General features: G+C 39.9%; 1 protein-coding gene across 3 annotated transcripts in view; it reads right to left on the bottom strand.

Annotated features, from left to right (window-relative positions):
- Positions 1–293: 293 nt before the first annotated feature.
- The window catches only part of STX17 (syntaxin 17), a 65,009-nt gene continuing 46,997 nt past the window's right edge, over positions 294–18,305 (bottom strand). For 2 of the 3 annotated variants that reach the window (XM_075921599.1, XM_075921598.1), the window contains exons 5-8: positions 8,132–8,250; positions 8,002–8,052; positions 3,900–3,986; positions 774–3,206 (exon numbers count right to left, since the gene is read on the bottom strand). In XM_075921599.1, the coding sequence (XP_075777714.1) occupies positions 2,946–3,206; positions 3,900–3,986; positions 8,002–8,052; positions 8,132–8,250 (518 nt within the window). In that variant the 3' untranslated portion in view covers positions 774–2,945. The other variant, XR_012901827.1, reaches the window with a different exon arrangement.

Consider the following 18,305-nt stretch of genomic DNA (forward strand, 5'->3'; position numbering starts at 1 on the left):
ACATTTTCCCGTCTATGCAAATAATTTTTTTTTCAAGTAGATGGTTTATAAATCCAATAGTTTTGCAAGTCCTGCTTACATACAAAGTGTAATAAAAGCACAGCTTTTTACCACTTCCAAAATATGAGCATCCGAGGTAACTGATGCAGGAGGTCCTTTCCACTCCACCCGATTCTATGATGTAGACACCTCACCTTAACCTATGAAGTTTTGTCAGTTTGCATTTTAGCAACTTTTTGTTAAAACCATTCTTGCACACACAGACTCAGGGAAGAAAGTCTTAGACAGCATGATTTGAACATCTGCAGTTTGGATTCAATTTTTTATTTTACAAGTAATTAATAAATTATGTAATTAAGAAAGAAATACCCTCTATAGGAAACTTGTGCTCAATCTATTTAACAGTTGCTTACAATATTTAGGCACCAAAACCCATAATCAACCAACAGAAGACAATTATTCCATAGATTATGCCAAATCATTGCTGTACAGCTCCATTTTTGTTGATTAAATGTGATGCACTGGCAATTCCCTGCTTGGCTATGGAGCCCCAAACTTATAAATATATATATATAATAAAACTCCACTTAACTTTTTTTTAGAGCTTTATTTTATACAGTCAATAGGTCTCAGGAAGATAAGACCACTTCAGTTCTTTCTTTAAAATGGACCAGCATAGTTTGTGTATTTCTTCCACAAGGCACTAACAGCAGTGCTGGAACGTCATGGGGAAAGCAGGCACAGATTGTCTCTGGAGACTATCCAGCACTCTGTGAAATTAAAAACTTAAAGATAAGAGATGCAGAAAGGTGAAGGATGCCAAGTGAAAATGAAGCAAATGAATAGCAGAATAGAGATAACTGAATAGTTGCGTAACAATGATTTATCGGTTACACGATTATTCGATGGTCCCTGGAAGTGGGGCCAGCAGCCACTGTGCTCCCAACCCCACTCCCGGGGAGTCCCCTGCCACTCCGCACTGCTGCCCCTGTATCAGAGGCAGCAGCATGGCATGTCAGGTGGGTGCTGGCCCATAATGAGAGCCAGTTTAAAAACCAGCTCCCCAGGCAGACTAGCTGCCTGCCACACCACAGTACTACCTCTGATAAAGTGGCAGCAGCGCCTGTCCACAGGGATCTAATTCCCCTGGACAGAGGCTGCTGTGGGGCTGGGGAAGAAGGCCAGGGGAAGCTGCCACGAAGCAGCCTCTGGGTGCTAGTCCAGCAGCAGCTCCTGTCTGCTCGGGGGAGGAGTCCAAGCTCCTTGCAGACAAGGCTGCTCTGCCTCCCTTCAAGCAGCCTCTGTCTATAGATAGCCTGAGCCCCCTGGTCCAGCAGCAGTCTCTGTCTGCAGGAACTCAGACATCCTCCTCCCTCTCCCTCCCCCGCCCCCCCCCATGGACAGTCGCTGCCTCATTCCACCCTGCTGCTGCCTCTAATAGAGGCGGGGAGGAGACACCAAGGAGGCCCTGATACAGAGGTGGGGTGCCTGTAGTTGACAAGATTAACCAATAAGCCAGGTTTATTGGTTAATCATATAGTCAACTACACATTTACATCCCTCCAGCAGCCATCTAGAGGAAGGCAGTAGCACAAGCTAGGAAAAGAGCTATCTACCTATACTCGCAGCTGTGAGCAACAATGCTACAGAAAACTGAGTCCTGGAGGAATGCTATGGTGAGCTAGAAATCTAAAAGAATGCAGCCTGTCAGTAGTGATCCAGTGGAGCAGCAGAAGTTGGTCAAGCTGTTTGCCTGGGAGAACAAGAAGCATACCTCCCCAGTATGTACATAACCATTAGGTAAACCCATCTGAACAACATTACTGAAACAGTGATGAAATCACCTAACCATGGCACCATTTGCCAAGTTAACCAGGACTGCCAAAATCTCAGTCCTTTGCCTCTCTGGAGAGATGGTGATAAGTCATAAAAGGACACAATACCCCTTATTCCCATTCCATTTATTCAGCAAGGATATAGAGGATGGAGGCGCTGACATTGCTCTAAACAGCAGCCAACATCTTTGCTGAATGATCTGTCTGCTCCCGCCACCATTTTGATTGAGGAAGGCTGTGAACAAGACGTGGAGGAAAAAGGGAGAACAGCAATGAAAGCTGAGCAAGGTGCTTCTTAAACAGCCTGAGGTGTAAACCACATAAAGCAGCTTTCAAAGATAGGCTGCGAGGAGAACAAGTGAAGAAAGCTCTCTCCTAGCATACACAATCCCGAGGTTTTTGGCTGTCTGAAGGAGGAGAGGTAGAGTCTTTAAAAATCCAGCTTTTTTTTTCCCCAAGAGAAGACAAAGATAGAATCAATGACTTGAAGAGGAGGAAAGAGAATTTAGTGCTTTGGAATTTAGTGCTTTGGTTAAGTTTGATCATTCGAGCAGGTGCTGGATTTATTTAAGCTTTCCCCACAACTGAAACAATGTGATTTAACCTTACCCATTAAGCCTCACTACCAGTCTGTGCATCTGCTGAGGGAACTGGCAGACAGTCACACCAGGCTGTACAGGGGGCTTGGGCATAGAAATGAAGATGAAAACCAGGTCATTTGAGAAGAATCAAAATTTGAAGTTTAAAAAACAGGTAGAGGCTAGTGTACTAATCTCTGAAATCACTTAAGAGAAGTGCTCCAAGCCATAGAGGCCCCTCAGGTTTTCTGATAAGAATGCTCCAAAGCCACTCATTTCTTCTAGATTCTCAGCTAAACCCACTCCAGCATCATCATACAAAATCAGGGGTGAATTTGGCACACAATCTATTATTAGAGCTGCCTATTTCTTCATGATGAAAAGATATTCAGTACAGCTTTCAATATTACAGGACTAATAGTACTTCTCTCACCTCCCAAACAGCAACAGGGCAGTCAAAAGTCCCGACACAGACTTGTGTTCAAAGTGAAACCTGCATATCTGTCCATCACTGGAACTCTTCCTTTCCATCCTAGTCGTGCTGAAATCTTTCTTCAGCTGGATTTTTGTCACTTTGGCTAGGAAGGTCTGGAGAGGTGGAAGTGTGTTTCTCAATCATTTTCTGTTTTCTTCTCTGTATCAATTTTCCACCTGTGAAGCCCAATATCCCACCACCAAGTGCAGCTGCAATTCCTGCCACTTTCAAGCCTGCAAGGAGACCAATAGGGCCTCCCACTACTCCACCGATGAGTGCACCTGCCACAGGCAGAGCTGCCAGCTTATATTTTGCAGCCTGTATTAAAAAAAAAAAAAAAAAAATCTGTTTAGAATACACACCTGTGGTGATGTGCATTTTCCCCTCATTACGCTTAGCAATATGCCTCTAATTCTCAGTGCATAAATAAGCCTTACCGATTAGTATTTAAAAAAACCCACACTATTCCACAGTAAGAATGTGCCATATGGCTTCAAACTTGAGCTACCCATATATGTAATGGGAAAACTGATCATTTTAATTGCTATTGGTTGGTTTGCCATATAAAATCCACTGTCTGGCCTACATAATTAAAACAAATGTAATAATCATAATAGGCCCAGAAACTTTTCAGTAATATGCTGCAGCTATATTTGTGGGTTATGTAGTATCTTAACAGCTTGTGCCCCAGGTATCCTTACATTTCAAACTCATTTGGCTCTTTATGAGCCAATCGTTTAACATTGCTGCCTGTTTTGGCAGGTATTCCATTGTAAGCAGCAGCAGAACAGCCTTATAATGAGGCTTTAGGCCAGAGCAATTCTCTTCTGGCAGACTGGATGTAATAGAACATTACAAGAGATTGATTTTTTTCACTACCTATGTCATTTCTTCCTTATTTCCTTAATTGCTGGTTCCCTCAGCATTAAAGAGTGCAGATCAATTGGGTTAATACAGAAGATTGCTGGAAGGCTGGGTACCATTGATTCATCAGCGGGAGTAGATCCCTACCTTCCCCAAGTTTTTGGTTCCCTCTTCAACATTCACAGCAGCACTGTTGACATGGTCTCCAATCCTGTCAATCTTCTCCTGCTGAGACTAGATGCAAAGGAATTATGAGTGAGGTGACCTGCTGGGAAGCAGCAGCAAGCCAATGCACACCATTTTAATGCCTATAATCAGGGCCCACAGCAGCTTTCATCTGCTACACACTGTAGCCATGCTGCCTTAATGGCAGTTCATTAATAGCATCTGATAAACCAAGCTGAAAGTACAAAACCACTTACAAAAAGGAATTTAACTATTAGGTAATAAAATGGAGTGCTATTATACGGAATATTGAGACAGTTAACAAAAGAGCATGCTAAAATATATGCTTATTTAATCTACTGTTATATCACTGGATGAACTTGCATCTCAGGGAAAAAATATCCAAACAAGCATTTATGCTTCATGATGAGTTTCATATTCAAAATAATTCCTTTTCTAATAAGAAAGGGTACAAGGGCAGATACACATTGTATTACACACAACATATAATTGATTAAAGAATCCAGAAAGCCATGTTTTACCTATGAAACTATGTTATGTTAACTTAACCCTCCGGATCTAATCTCACAAAGCTGAAAATACACCAAAATTGTACATCAACCTATGCTTTACATTTGTTTGACTTCTGCAAAAATGCTCCGCTTTCCCCACAGTCAGTCACACTCTTAGGCTATGTCTACACTCACGGCTTATTGCATCAGATGTATGCAAATGAGGCTAAGCGTGGAATATGGCCGAGCCTCATTTGCGTACGTAATGAGCACCATTTTTGCAGAAGAGGTTCTTGTGTCAGAAGGAGCTGCCTACATTGCCCCTTCTTGCGCAAAAAACCCCTCCTGCGCAATGCCGTTACGCCAATTATTTTCAGGATTAATGGCATTGCGCAAGAGGGGTTTTCTTGTGCAATAAGGGGCACTGTAGACAGCTCCCCCTGGTGCAAGAGCCTCTTCTGCAAAAATGGCAGTTCATTAGGTATACAAATGAGGCTCGGCAATATTCCATGATTAGCCTCATTTGCATACTTGACGCAAGAAGCCGCGAGTGTAGACATAGCCTTACAGCAGAACTTTCAGTGAGAAACTTCCCTCAGCTTCTAGTTGGAAATAAGATGCTTCTCCCCATCTCTTTCAAGCCCCAGCAAGATTCTGAACTCATTGCATCACAAAGCACAACAGAATGTCCCACAAACAGTTTAAAACAAAGTTTATTCTGGGCAGATCTCTTATATCCAGAGCATCTTAACCTTTCTAGTGCAATGGCTGAGCCCAGTTCTGTCAGACATGGTGTCATGAATGTCTGTGGCAAACATCCATGCCTTTCCATTACTCCTCTGAAGTACCAGGCATCACCGAAAATAATTTTTCTTCATTTAACTAAACAGCAGGTACAAGAATGGGTAGATTCTTTTAGCATGTGACAATTCACATAATATGCCACGTGTATAATGGGAATTGATAGTATTGTGATTAAGATGTGGGAATCAGGCACTGAGTTTAGAGTTCAGGCTCTGCCATAGACCTCTTGATACCCAGGGAAACATCTGTGACTTAGTTTCCCTGTTTCAAGGAATAGAGGTAATACCTTTGAGAGAAGTGAAAGTATTGAGATTCTTCGGTCATGAAGTGCTTTGAAATCCTTGGATGGAACATGTAATTCAACAGCAAGACACTGTCAATATGCATTTCATTCTACAGCCATAAGTCAGCCACACAAACTCAGCTTTCATATTCTCTGTCACTTAACAGAATCTCAAACAGCTGTGCTGACAAGATGGTATTCTGTCTCCACCTCTTCCTGCTCTCTCTCCATCTCGTACCTTGTTTCTTTTATTTTGACTGCTTCCCCAGAAAATACCACAGCATCATAGCATGCACAGGTGTGGCTCAAGTCCTGGTTTAGAAATAATGAAATTACTGGCTAGGACTAAATCTACATGGCAACGCTATTTCGGGATACTGAAGTATTCCAAAATAGCTATCCCACATCTTAACAGCAAGCCCATTATTTCGGGCTCGCTATTCCGACATTCCTGTAACCCTCATTCCACGAGGAGCAAGGGACATTTTGGAATAGCAGGTTATTTCAAAATTTGGCGCTGTGTAGACTTTGCCAAATTACAAAGTAAGCTATTTCGAAAGAAGATCAAAAGAAGATACACAATTTGCATAGCTCAAATTGCGTAACTTATTTTGAGCTAGAGTGCAGTGTAGATGCACCTTAAGTGTCTGAAAATCCTGTAGGTATCACCCTCCAAAGGTTTGGAGCTTGTTAACTTCCACTAAAGTCAATGGATGGGGGTCAGGCCCAGGTTGTGAATGAGCAATGCATAATTTTTCAGTGGGAAAAAAAAAACAAGCGTATTGAGATGAGCACCCAAAACCAATAGTTTTAACCAATGACAATTGACTAGGATACGTGTTTGGAGGGCATCCAAATAGTGTTTCCATTCACCTGTGTTTACGCATGCAGCCAGAGGAAAGAGCTACTGACCACTAACAATTTACTACTGGCTTAACCTAAATTGCAGTAAGACACTAAAACCAATTAAGCATTCTCATAAGGGGTTTGAATCAGGTTAACCAAAGTAGTTTCTAAACCCATATAAATTAAATCAGTGCAGAGTGACAGAGTGTGTGTGTGTGTGCACAATAACAGGTGGGAGTTGGAATAGATGGCACGTTTGTGCACACAAAGTTTCTTTCTTTTACAAGATGTGGTGGTGGAATGTGGGTGAAACTTCAGATCTTTCCCTGAAGACCTAAGTAAGCAAAACCACAAATTCTGTTCCGGGGAGACTCTTTCATCATTCTCACCACAACCAGAAATGCTGAGACTGTGTGGAAACCCAGTAAGAAAACTGTTGCACCTCCTGCTCTAATGTTTGTGCTCTCTAATGGTGAGTATGATGCAAAGGAATTTGGATTCAAAACTATCCCCATCGGTGGCTTCTGTGTTGGCAAAAATTAAGGATTATGGAGCAGCTAACAGTCGTTTCTTTGAACTAAGAGAAATCAAGACACAAAGAAAAATTGCCTAGACAGGATCAGAATCAACAGGGCTCAATGGTCAAGACATGTGCAGCATGAAAGCTGTTAATATAGAGAGAGAATAGCATTAGTGTTTGTTATTCCTCAGCAAGCTTCACAGACCTCCTCATGGTGAGGCAATTAAGCCTCTTAAGCCAGTGCTATTGAATGCTCTTAATTGCTGCAACCTGATGCTTGAAAACCAAGGGTGAAGATGGACCTACCTTAAAACTCACTCCTAGAAAATGTAATGTAAATTTTCATTCTGAAAACCTCATGAGGGCTTTCCAATATACTCAAGAGTGGATAGTAAAGCAAATTCTTTGCCCTGTTACTATTAGTTTAGATGATTAAAGGTCATTTAACTCCAATAAACTATCACATGTTCCTGTTCCTCACTTAACAAAATGGAAGTTTTATCTATTGACCTTAGGGACCTGATCCTCACACTACCGTTTTTTATTCTTCTTCAAAGGCTATTCTTAAAAGTAGAGTTCCAAAAAGGGACAGTCTGACTTCAGTGGGAGTTTAGATTTAAAAAGGAATGCAGAACCAAGCCTAAGAGTTTGGGTCTAAGCTTTTGTACTGTTCTCTCCCCCACATGCATACATTATATTGAAATACATAAGGCTGTGTGCACATATGTATATACATATTATTTAAGATGGCTGGAAAGTGCCAGAATGACTTGGCATTCTACAGTATTTCTCCATAGACGAAATACAGCACAGACATCAACAGTAAAATCTTCCCTCACATCCCTGAAATCCTAATTAGGAGAGAGCATTCTGTGACTCCATTTGGTCACGTTCCATTTTTCTGAGGCTACTAACAAGGGCAAAATGTGATACAGACTTCTGTGCCCTCATAAGTGTGATAACTCCATGCTAGGCTGTTGAACAGCCAACTGTTACCAACTTGGTCTGACTTCAAATCAGTGACAAAAGTCTCCCCCCCTCCACCAATTCGTTCAGCCACCCAGTCCCCAGCCTTTGTCTTTATCAAATCTTTATCTAGAGTTTTAGATTAATACTTACATTGACTAGTAAAGAGAAGTCAGTCACCAGCTGGCTGAGTTCAATCAAATCCTACAAATAAAAAATGATTTCTTACATTTATTTGCTTTAAATAAAGGAACTTAAATGGTAATAAGGGACACCAACCAACCTCTTCTAAATTTTCCCATGATTCAGCAGCATTTTCATCCTGAGGAATTTCAGGGAGAGGGGAGCACATCTGGATAAAACTCTGGGAAGTGTCCACAGCTTCCATGTTATGACAAGGCTCTGAGTGAAAATATGGTATTTACAAATGCATTTATTCAATTAGAAAGCAGGCTGCAAAAAATGTCTTCCCGTATCTTAATATTGCTTGAGCATAACATGACAACTGACCCAATTCAAATCAAGCAATAGCCCTGAAAAGTTTATAAAACATCACAAATCTTATTGAAAAACTGTTCTTCCCCCCAAAAATATTACATTTCTTAGATACACTCTCCAGATCTACTCAGAAAACAATGATCAAATTATACCGCTTAATTCAGATTTAATTAATTTTGTATGAATTGCATATTTTAAAATGTAGCAAAAGACTAACACCTGGGTAAGCACTTCTTTATTTATATATGAAAGATCGAAACAATTTGTGAAATTAGAGCACTGGTTCATATAGTTATGGTTAATTGCACCACTAATTTGATGACTAGTCCATCTTTCCCACTTGGAGCCAGCAGGAACTAGGAAAGGGTGACTGTTGCAGAGGAAGAGCAATGAAGCCTTGCTAATTCTAGCAAGAGAGTAGAAGAGTATTGCTCAATGCAATCAAATAGGATAACAGCACCATGATCAGAACAATGGGCTTTTAAAAAACACAGTGTGGAAGAGGGCTCCTTAAATACATGAAGGGACTTCCCTTCCCACTTTCCTCCCCATATGCGCACACAAAAGAACACAGAGGTGGGACGGGGCATACATGGGATGGTATTGCAAGGAAGAGCTAGAAAGGTCACTTTATAAAGTAAGCTACCAGAACCTTGCCCATCTTTCTTATGTCAAGTGTACTTGTAAGTGATACAATGGAGAAAGAACAAGATATGCTTACAAAACCTTCATAGAAAATTCAGATTTTATTCAAAGCAATGATAATAGTGAACTAGATAATAGCAATAGTTCTTTTGTGCCCCTTAGTAATGTTAAGGTTTTTACCTTTCTCTGTAAGCCTTTTATATAATGTAATTGTGGAAATAAAACTAAATTAATACTTAGTTTTAAAAGTAGGTATGGCCCAGTCACCTGAGCACATGGCAGAGAGCTAGGAAACAGACTGGGATCCAACACTGGCCACAGGAAAGATGCTTAAGGCCCAGTTTTTCAGCGATACTGAACACTAAGTGGAGTTTCGAGTGACCAACTCTTCTGAAAAAAATCAAGCTATTTAACCTTTTGGTCTCAGTTTCACTGTATATAAAAACAAGGATACTACCAGGCTGGATAAAAATCAATGATTTTTTTAATATTTTTTTTTATTTTTTAAATAATAAAATACTATATTTATCATTTAGAAATAACAGTTACAATTAAATTTTATCACAAGCGTACTACACCTACATTTACAGTCTCATAAATATGACTTAAGGGTTCTAGTGTGTCCAGCCTAACAACCAGCTCTTGCTTTTCCAAGTTCTAGGCTTCTGATTTCTGTTTCACAGCAGACTAACATGCAAAGACAGACACAGGCTGCATAGGATTGTTTTTTTTCTGTGTTTATTTGGTGGTGGACCTGGGCCAAACATGGCACAGTTAGTTAAGGCATTAAAGACAGAGGGAATCAATATACAGGAAAGGACGGAGGGAGGCAGGACAAGAAAGGGAAGACATTCAGCACACACACAGCTTCCTATATTCCCCTCCACTTTTGCCACAGAAAAACTATCATGGCTTCTGGGCGTAAGAGAGACCCGATCTGGGAACATTTTGAAAAAATTTGTTCCCTGAGTAAAAAGGGAAAATGTGTTAAGTGCAAGCAAAGCAAGACAATGCAGGGCCTAGATGCAAGGATGAAACATCATAAGGAAAACTGCTTATTGGGAGAAAATTATATGGATGAAGACATGGGCGGTGGGTGACTAGTTTGGTAAGGCTAGGGACGGCAAGCCCCACACACCTCTGACTCACCAGAACCCATGCTGCCCAGCCTCCCCCCACCCCCCAATGTGCTGCTGGCCCTTGCACCTCCCTGACCCAGGGTATCACCCTCAACTTCCCCCAGACCACCTGAGGGTGGCGTGGCCAAAGCCTCCACCCTGGAGCTCTGGAGAGCCAGAAAGCAGTGCCGCCCCAATCCCAGAGTTCTGGAGTGCTGGCAAGCAGTGTGGCCCCTGCCCTGGAAAGCCAACAGGTGGTGTCGGCCCCAGCCTGCCCTAGCTCCGTAGCTCCAGAGAGCTGGCAGGCAGCACAGCCCCAGCCTTCCCAATCCTGGAGCTCGGGAGAGCTGGCCAGAAGGCATGGCACAGGGATGAGGCCGCGACACCCAGACCAGCAAGGCCCTCCCTGCAGCCAAGCCACCAGCCCAGGCACTGGATGGCCAGAGTGGCCCTAGTGTCAGGAAGACAGGCAGCCCAGCTCCCAACTTGCCTGCCCGGGCCTCTGGTATCACAACAGCAGACTGGGGGAATGGATCTAGGGGAGCCAGTAGAGCATGGGTGGGACTAGGAGAGACAGTTTGGTAAGGCAGTGCCTTTTCTGCCTAGTATACCCACCACCCATGGATGAAGACGTGGCTGTGTCTGAAGAACAGTGTGGATCAACTTTACAATGCATCATTCTTTAAGACTCTCTCTTTCTCTATGCCTTTTAGCGTATGTGTGATTTAACACAAACATTCCCAACTTGTTTGGTATGTTGGACGTTGCTAGAAACAGAAGTTTAGCTTAGCTAATCCTTATGGCTTGTTTACTTAGTTAACTAGATTCAGAATTTATCACGGAAGTATACAGCACAGAAAGCTACAGTAAGAGAAATCTAGAGTTGCCAGTTGCCACTGTCATTTTCTTATTTTATATTATAGAATACACACCCCTTATTTTGGAACAGACCGTAATGGTGATGCCATAAGTCTATTCCCTATTTTACTTCATTGTAACTCAGCTTTACCAAAGGAACCTCATTCTATAGTTGTTTTCAAGATGCTTACTCCAAAAATTAAGTGTACTCGAAGCACAATCAGTCTTTGCTTTTTTGGTAACTTGGAATCAGATCTGCATCAAAATCACAGTGAGATTGGGGAAGAGGAGAGCTAGAAGTTTTAAGGATACTATACATGTAGTAGTCTGAGAACTTCTCTCAGAGTTAATACAATTTGAAAATTAAAAAAAGTTCAAGTACAACTGTCATCCAGCAACTCAGGAGACTGCTGTAACTGCAAATGTGAAATATTTATGTAACTTTAAAGACTTAGTTTAATAAAATACAAGTTCTATTGTGTTTGTGAGATTTAGTTCTTAACAATCCTAATGTACTGCTGCTGCATCTGCAGCTTGATACATTGTAATGAATATTATGTACTATTTCCTAAATTAATAAAAATTCAACTTATCTAAAAAATTGCAGAACATATACCCTCTTAGATGATGTAAACTGCTGTACTGAGCTGTAAATTAACACATTTTAGTGATCAGTTTTGCACCATTGTTTGAAGAACTGTGAAGTAGTATCAGTGGGAAACTTGATTTAAATCAATTCACCCTGGACACTACTCCTTTTCTTAGTCTACTCAACAGTGAAAGCTATACTAATCATACAACCTTGTGTGACACATCTGCAGCACTGTACAACTAAAGAATTCCTGTAGTGTAATAAAAAGCTCCAACAAAAATACAAGACAAGAACAAATACGTGCTATAAAGATCTTGAAGATGATTACCTCTGCCATATTATTTGCTTCAGACAACTCTGCAAAAATATCAAGGCATGTTATGGAGGGTAAAGTGTCAATTTTAAACCCTAAATTGTCTTGCTTTTGTAGTTTTAAAGAGAAATATCATTGATTAAATTGTAGAGGCATATAATCAATAAGGCTGCTGTATTAATTGTTCTTTAACATGTGCAAACAAAAGAGAGTGCATTAAGGCTTCCAGAGCAATATGCATGTTAATCAAGAATGTAAATAAAATTGCCTCCAACTTCATTTAGAGTATAAGCTCCTTGGAGCATAAACCCATTGACTATATTTTGTAAAGCATCTAGTATAACGAAGTTCTGACTTGGCTGAAACCACTACATACAGCAGTAATACAAGTCTTAAATAATACAATATAAAGCCACATAAGGGTGGCTAAAAACAGAGGTGGACAATTTAAAAAAATCCCTAGAAATTGGATCTTTTATTTCAATTAGATTTTTGCTGATTGCCTTTTTTTACATAACTTTTAAACAATAAATCTACTTCAAATCTGATTTTAAATTATGACATCTTACACGTAGTATATAATCCATTCAAATAAATTAAAAAATGGTATGTTGGTTATTTGGATTTTAATGATCTAAAGGGTATTGCTTTTTTAATTATTTACAAAATCAGGGGAAACCATCTAACTTTTCAGGTCAACTCAAAATTTATAGTACATCACAGGGGCATGTGTTGCATTAAGAATCCATATTATTTTTACTCTTCTCAATGGAGCACACTATTTACATTTTTCCAAATGTGTAAATACTTTCAGTTTCTGTTATATAGAAAAGCTTTTGCCTCAATCACTGCTGGTTTCAATTAAGGTAGCAGGTGCACAAAAAAAATTATCTTCCAGTGGACAGGTTCATTCAAAACTGAGAAAAACGAAAAGGGACCTGAAAAAGCAGGAAGGCTTGTTACCCTTTTCCAATGTATGAATAAAATCAGGAAGGCGACAAAGGATGTGCCACCAGATTTTCAAAGTATGTAGGTAGCAAAAGATGCAGCTAAGTCTAATCTCACTTTTAAAAGCCCCTCAGCAGGTTAGGCACCTGACTCCCATTGTTTACAAAGGCCAATTGATTTAAATGGTAGGTAGGGGTCTAGTGGCATTCTTTTGAAAGAAAGAGACAATGTGTTCACAATCTGTTATTTAAAGCACCCAAATACATTCAAAAATCTGGTCTATGATGATCAGAAACAATGTGGCAATTCACCAAAATTCCTGTAATAAATTAGACAGTTTCAAATGCAAAAAACAATGACTTTTTTACGTATCCAACACCTTTAAGGTTTCTTTAAGGTGGTTTTATTTAACGCATAAAAACAATTTTAAAATGTACATTTTAATTGAATTCCAATTTCCAAGTACATACAGCTTGACATGAATCCCAAATAAAAATTGTTTACCCAGTAGATAAACATCTCAACATTTTTAACATAAAAAAAGTAAAGAACCTGAACAGATATATGGAAAACTGTACATTGTTCAAATGTGTGCAGATATGGTATGTCCTGCTGGTTTGCAAAAAAATGTACGAAATTTCCTGTAAAGGCTGTATTTGGTTGCAAATACACGTATTTAAATGTTTATCAACCAATAAGAATGAACCCTTCATTAGGAAAATAACTAAAAAGTATAAATCCAAAACAAGATTTCAATCCAGTTAAAAGTTTTCTGCCTGGTGATTTAAATTAATCCATCCTGAAGGCACCTACCACTGAATAAAAAGAGTATTTGGCAAACAGTTTTTAACACCACACACACACACACACACACACACACACACACACACACACACACACACACACACACACACACACACACACACACACACACACACACACACCCCCCCCCCCCCATTGTATATTCTGTAAGGGAGGGGAGGGAGAAGATTCAAGGTAGTGCAAATCTAGGGCCTTAGAACCTTGACAGTTTAAATGCATGTCTACTAGTGAATGGTGCCGTTAAGATTATATTCCCTGTGATTCTGACCTTATGTTGTTTAAATGTACTTTGGTTGCTTACATTAGCTTGATCTCGGGAAGAACTCTGTAAAGCTCAAATACTTGTCTCTTCCACCAACAAAAGTTTGTGCCATAAGAGAAAAAAAAACCTTACACACATTATCTTTTTATCGAGAAAGAGAGAGAGAGAGAATTTCAACTACTATCAATGTTATTGGTAAGCCTTCCTTTATAAATTTTCAGTTACAGGAAATTATGGTGGATGGGGCCAGACAATTATTTAATGAGATTCGAGAAGTTAAAGTTTTGCAAGTGTTACATAAGAACATAGAGATGTTGCTTCTGAAAAATAAATATAGGCAGGCTTGAAAGGATTAGATTTTTATCTGTAAATATGGATAAATATTGATTTAGCCTTACTTGCAAACAGTGAAAAAAATATTTCAATGGATAATCAGAATTTACAAATATGTAAAGAAAGAAAAATGTTGTTTGAGAAATTGTTTAAGGACATTTACATTGTATAGTTTGACACGTGATGTTGATCATTTGGATTTTAACAGAGATGACTAAGGGGAGGATATGACAGAAGTTTATAAAATCATGACTAGTGTGAAGAAACTGAATAAGGAAATGTTATTTATTTTTCATAACAAAAGAATTAGGAGCCAACAAATGAAATTAATAGGCAGCAGATTCAAACTAAAGGAAGTCTTTGTTCACACAATGCAGTCATCCTGTGGAACTCTTTGCCAGAAGATGTTGTGCAGGCTAAGACTATATACAGAGTTGAAAAAAAAACTAGATACATTCATGAGGGATAGGGCCATGAGTGGTGTCCCTACCCTCTATTTGTCAGAAGCTGGGAATGGGAGGCCCTGAGGGGATGGATCACTTGATGATTACCTGTTCTGTTCATTCCCTCTGGGGCATCTGGCATTGTCCACTGTCAGAAAACAGGATACTGGGCTAGATGGACCTTTGGTCTGATCCAGTACATCCGTTCTTATGCAAGCACCACTTATTTCATGGGTTTGTTAAGACAATGTGATAGTTATAAATATATCGATACTGAGGAGTACACAGTTTCTAACAACCCCCAAAGTTGCAGAGCCTGCCAGAGCACTATCTAGCATAGCACTTTACTGTGACTGACTGCTTTTTCAAGGCCTCCCTGAGCCAAAGAGCTTCATGTTGAGCTCTTCTAATGATCCTTGCATCTGGGCTATTCAAACTCTGCAGACGGTTGCTCTACCTCCACTCTTCACAAGAACTGCAGCTGTTCCCCTCTTTGTCTTACAGATAATATGCAGATCACAACAGGCAGTATAAATATTGGGATATTTTTCTCACTGAAATCTAATCTAGAGAGTCAACACCACCAATGTCCCTGCAATCTACTAAAAGTACAATCAATTGTCAGGTCAGCACGCAGCTCCAGGAAGGTTGCTTTAAGCATCCTACAGCCCTGTAGCCAGTGCTCTTCACCCCACACCTGTATGACAATGCGATCCCACCACTCAGTGCTGGTTTCTCTAGCCCAAAAGTGACACTCTCCTCTGCACAGCTGCTCTGTGACAGCCCAATGCAATGACGCTTTGCTGCTGTCCCCGTCACTCGCATTGTCATCCGCAACCGAGTCTTCTTCCTCTGATACTAAGTGCATAAGTAGCGCTGCTGCAATGTGTAATGTCCTAAGCACGTTGAATACATGGGAGAAGAGTCTAGGATCCATGATTTCTCATAGCAGATGCTTGAGTGAGCAGCAAGAGCTGTCAGTTTAAAATGGAGCAAAAGTAAACCAAAAGCTCTAGGAGGGCTGGGAAGCAAATAAGTGGTTAATGGGATGTTCTTCACATTCCTAAAATGCCTGGCGCTACGTTGCACATTCCCACAGTGCCTAGTGACTGAAGGTGATGCCGTTCACTGTGGGATGCATACCCACATTGCTTTGCTCTTTGTGTGGATGGGGGGAGCTAACAATGTAGCCATGATATGTTGGCAGAGGGTAGCAGTGTAAATATGATTTGGCAACTTTCTTTTTGGCAGCTTATGACTCTCAACAGTACTTCCATTGCCAAATCTTTCCAGTGCAGACATAGCCTCAGTTGTTCACTTCTCAGGCCTACAAACAGTGCTTTATGACATGTAGCTGATCTATAAATGCCATCAACAACTTTGAATGGTTTCTCATTATATTCTTTAGCAATCTGTCCTCAGAAAAATCTTCATATGCCCCATTGTTGTAATAAATACTTCCTGCGGGTGTGCAAGTACTAGATTGTTCTTCCTATGATTGCAGCATCAACACTGCAGAGCTGTGGGAGAGCCATTCTTCTCAAAGAAGTACTAGGGGTGGGTTTGTAGGATTTTAAAAAGGCACTGCAATTCTGTTTTAGGAATGGTTGATGAGATAGGGAAAGCTGCACGATAAGAGAAACTGCATGATGGGATCTTGACTCTTGCTCACAGTTCCCAGCAGGAGTCATCGGTGAAAACTGCACTAGGAGACATGCCACTAGTGCACCACACTTAGCGCCAATGCAAGCAGCTAAGTATGCACATGCATGTGTGATTGCTAGCTACAGCAGCTTTACATTCATATCATTTGCACTGATCAAAAAGTCTGAGGTGTATACATGGCCTTAGCCAACATGCATAACGAATAAAACTATTTATCAGAAATCTAAGAGTAAAGAAGCTTCCTAAACAGAACTGTGGATACAGAAAAAGCCCCTTATCTACAATGGCCTCAAAAAGGTTTATATACAATTGCCTCCTCTCTGCTGACCTATTCTGCACCAGATTAGGATGACTCCTCAGAGCTTCCCATCATCGGTTTAAGTGACACAATGAGCCTTTCATGACTTCTCCACCTTCAAGAGCATTTCGCACCTTGTAAGAAGGCTCCAGCCAGGTTTTTTTTTTCCCCCAAAAAAAATTTCCCTCCCCATTTCAAAAACAAAAGAAAGAGCACCTATGGACTGAAACGACAAATGAGAAATTTGCATGCAAAAAGTTTGTGATTGGAATGGATATGCTTCCTCAACATCAGCTATATCTCCTCAGAACTGCAGTAACAAAACACACCTCTGCATACTTTACAAAGTGCCTTCACACTTCATTACACTCAAGATAAAAATCTAGTTCTTGGGAAAATTCAATATACTGGTTAAAAAGAATGTTAGTAATTTTAAAAGTGGAGTCTCACCTTTTGTTAATATTTGTTTAAAATGGAATTAAATTCGATTCCTATTGGACTTGAGATGGGGGACAGTGGAAAGGGCTGAAACATTTCTTTGACACCTCTCCTAAATGGGCTATTTGAATTTGTAAACTCTTCACTTCTCTGCCAGATTGGAAGCAACATGCTAAAAAGAAGTGGAGTGTAAGGAAGTTTCTTTGATTAAGATTCATAGCGAAGATCTGCTTTCCAATCTGCAGCCTCCAAATACAAAAGAACAGGCAATGTTATATTACAGCTGCCCCATGAATTCAAAGAGCTGCTTTCATATTCAGACAAACTTTTTTAAAAAATCCTATATAATTATACTCAAACTGTCTGCTTCACTTTACTTGAGGTGAACTACATCTGCATTCCTGAGCTAACTTGTCAGTATCATTCCAATATTTTATTATAGAAATGCCTGTCCTTCCAAAAATTCTGATCAGTTTCTTGTTTTTTAACTACTGATCCAAAATGACCCATGTTTTTAACATTATAATTAAAACACTATAATCATTCAGATCAAGATGCTAACCTTGTTTTAAAAAAGACATTTCACATTTATTACTTATTTTGTCATCTTTTTTTGGCTGTGAAAAGACTTTCCCTCTTGCTGGTGACATTGCACACAATTCTCCCTGCAGTTCCCTATAGAAAGAACTTCTATGTCAACAAGGAGACAGAACTAGATAATATGAAGATTATCACTTTATAAATGCAACAGCTAGATTTGATAAAATGTCCTGATAGGAAATTGTACTGTATGACGTAGTGAGGTTACTGAATGAAAGTATGTTTTTTAAATTAAAAAACGTGAGATTTGTAAAGTATCTTAACCAATACTAATCTTCATACTTTTTGGTATGAGGATGCGTTGGCTTAATTCTAATGGTCAGTCCTTCTCAAGAGCAATTCAGAAGTTAGCAGCTTACTGCAGATTTGGCTTGAAATGTAAGGAAGGGAAGCAGGGGAGAGGGGGAGTAAGAGAAGAAAGTAAGTGCAACACACAGTTTGCCTGAAAGTAGAGAAATCAGAAAAAGCTAGTGGCAAGTTAACCAGACCCATCCTTGAATGATCTATAACATAATATAATATGCTTTCAAGATCTCACATAATAGTCTTGAACGTTTATTGCTTCACTGCCAATTACATAGAAGATAAACTTTTATGTCACCAGCACTTTATACTCAACTTTAT

Source organism: Pelodiscus sinensis, chromosome 2, assembly GCF_049634645.1.
Source record: "Pelodiscus sinensis isolate JC-2024 chromosome 2, ASM4963464v1, whole genome shotgun sequence".
In the NCBI taxonomy this organism is placed as follows: Eukaryota; Metazoa; Chordata; order Testudines; family Trionychidae; genus Pelodiscus; species Pelodiscus sinensis.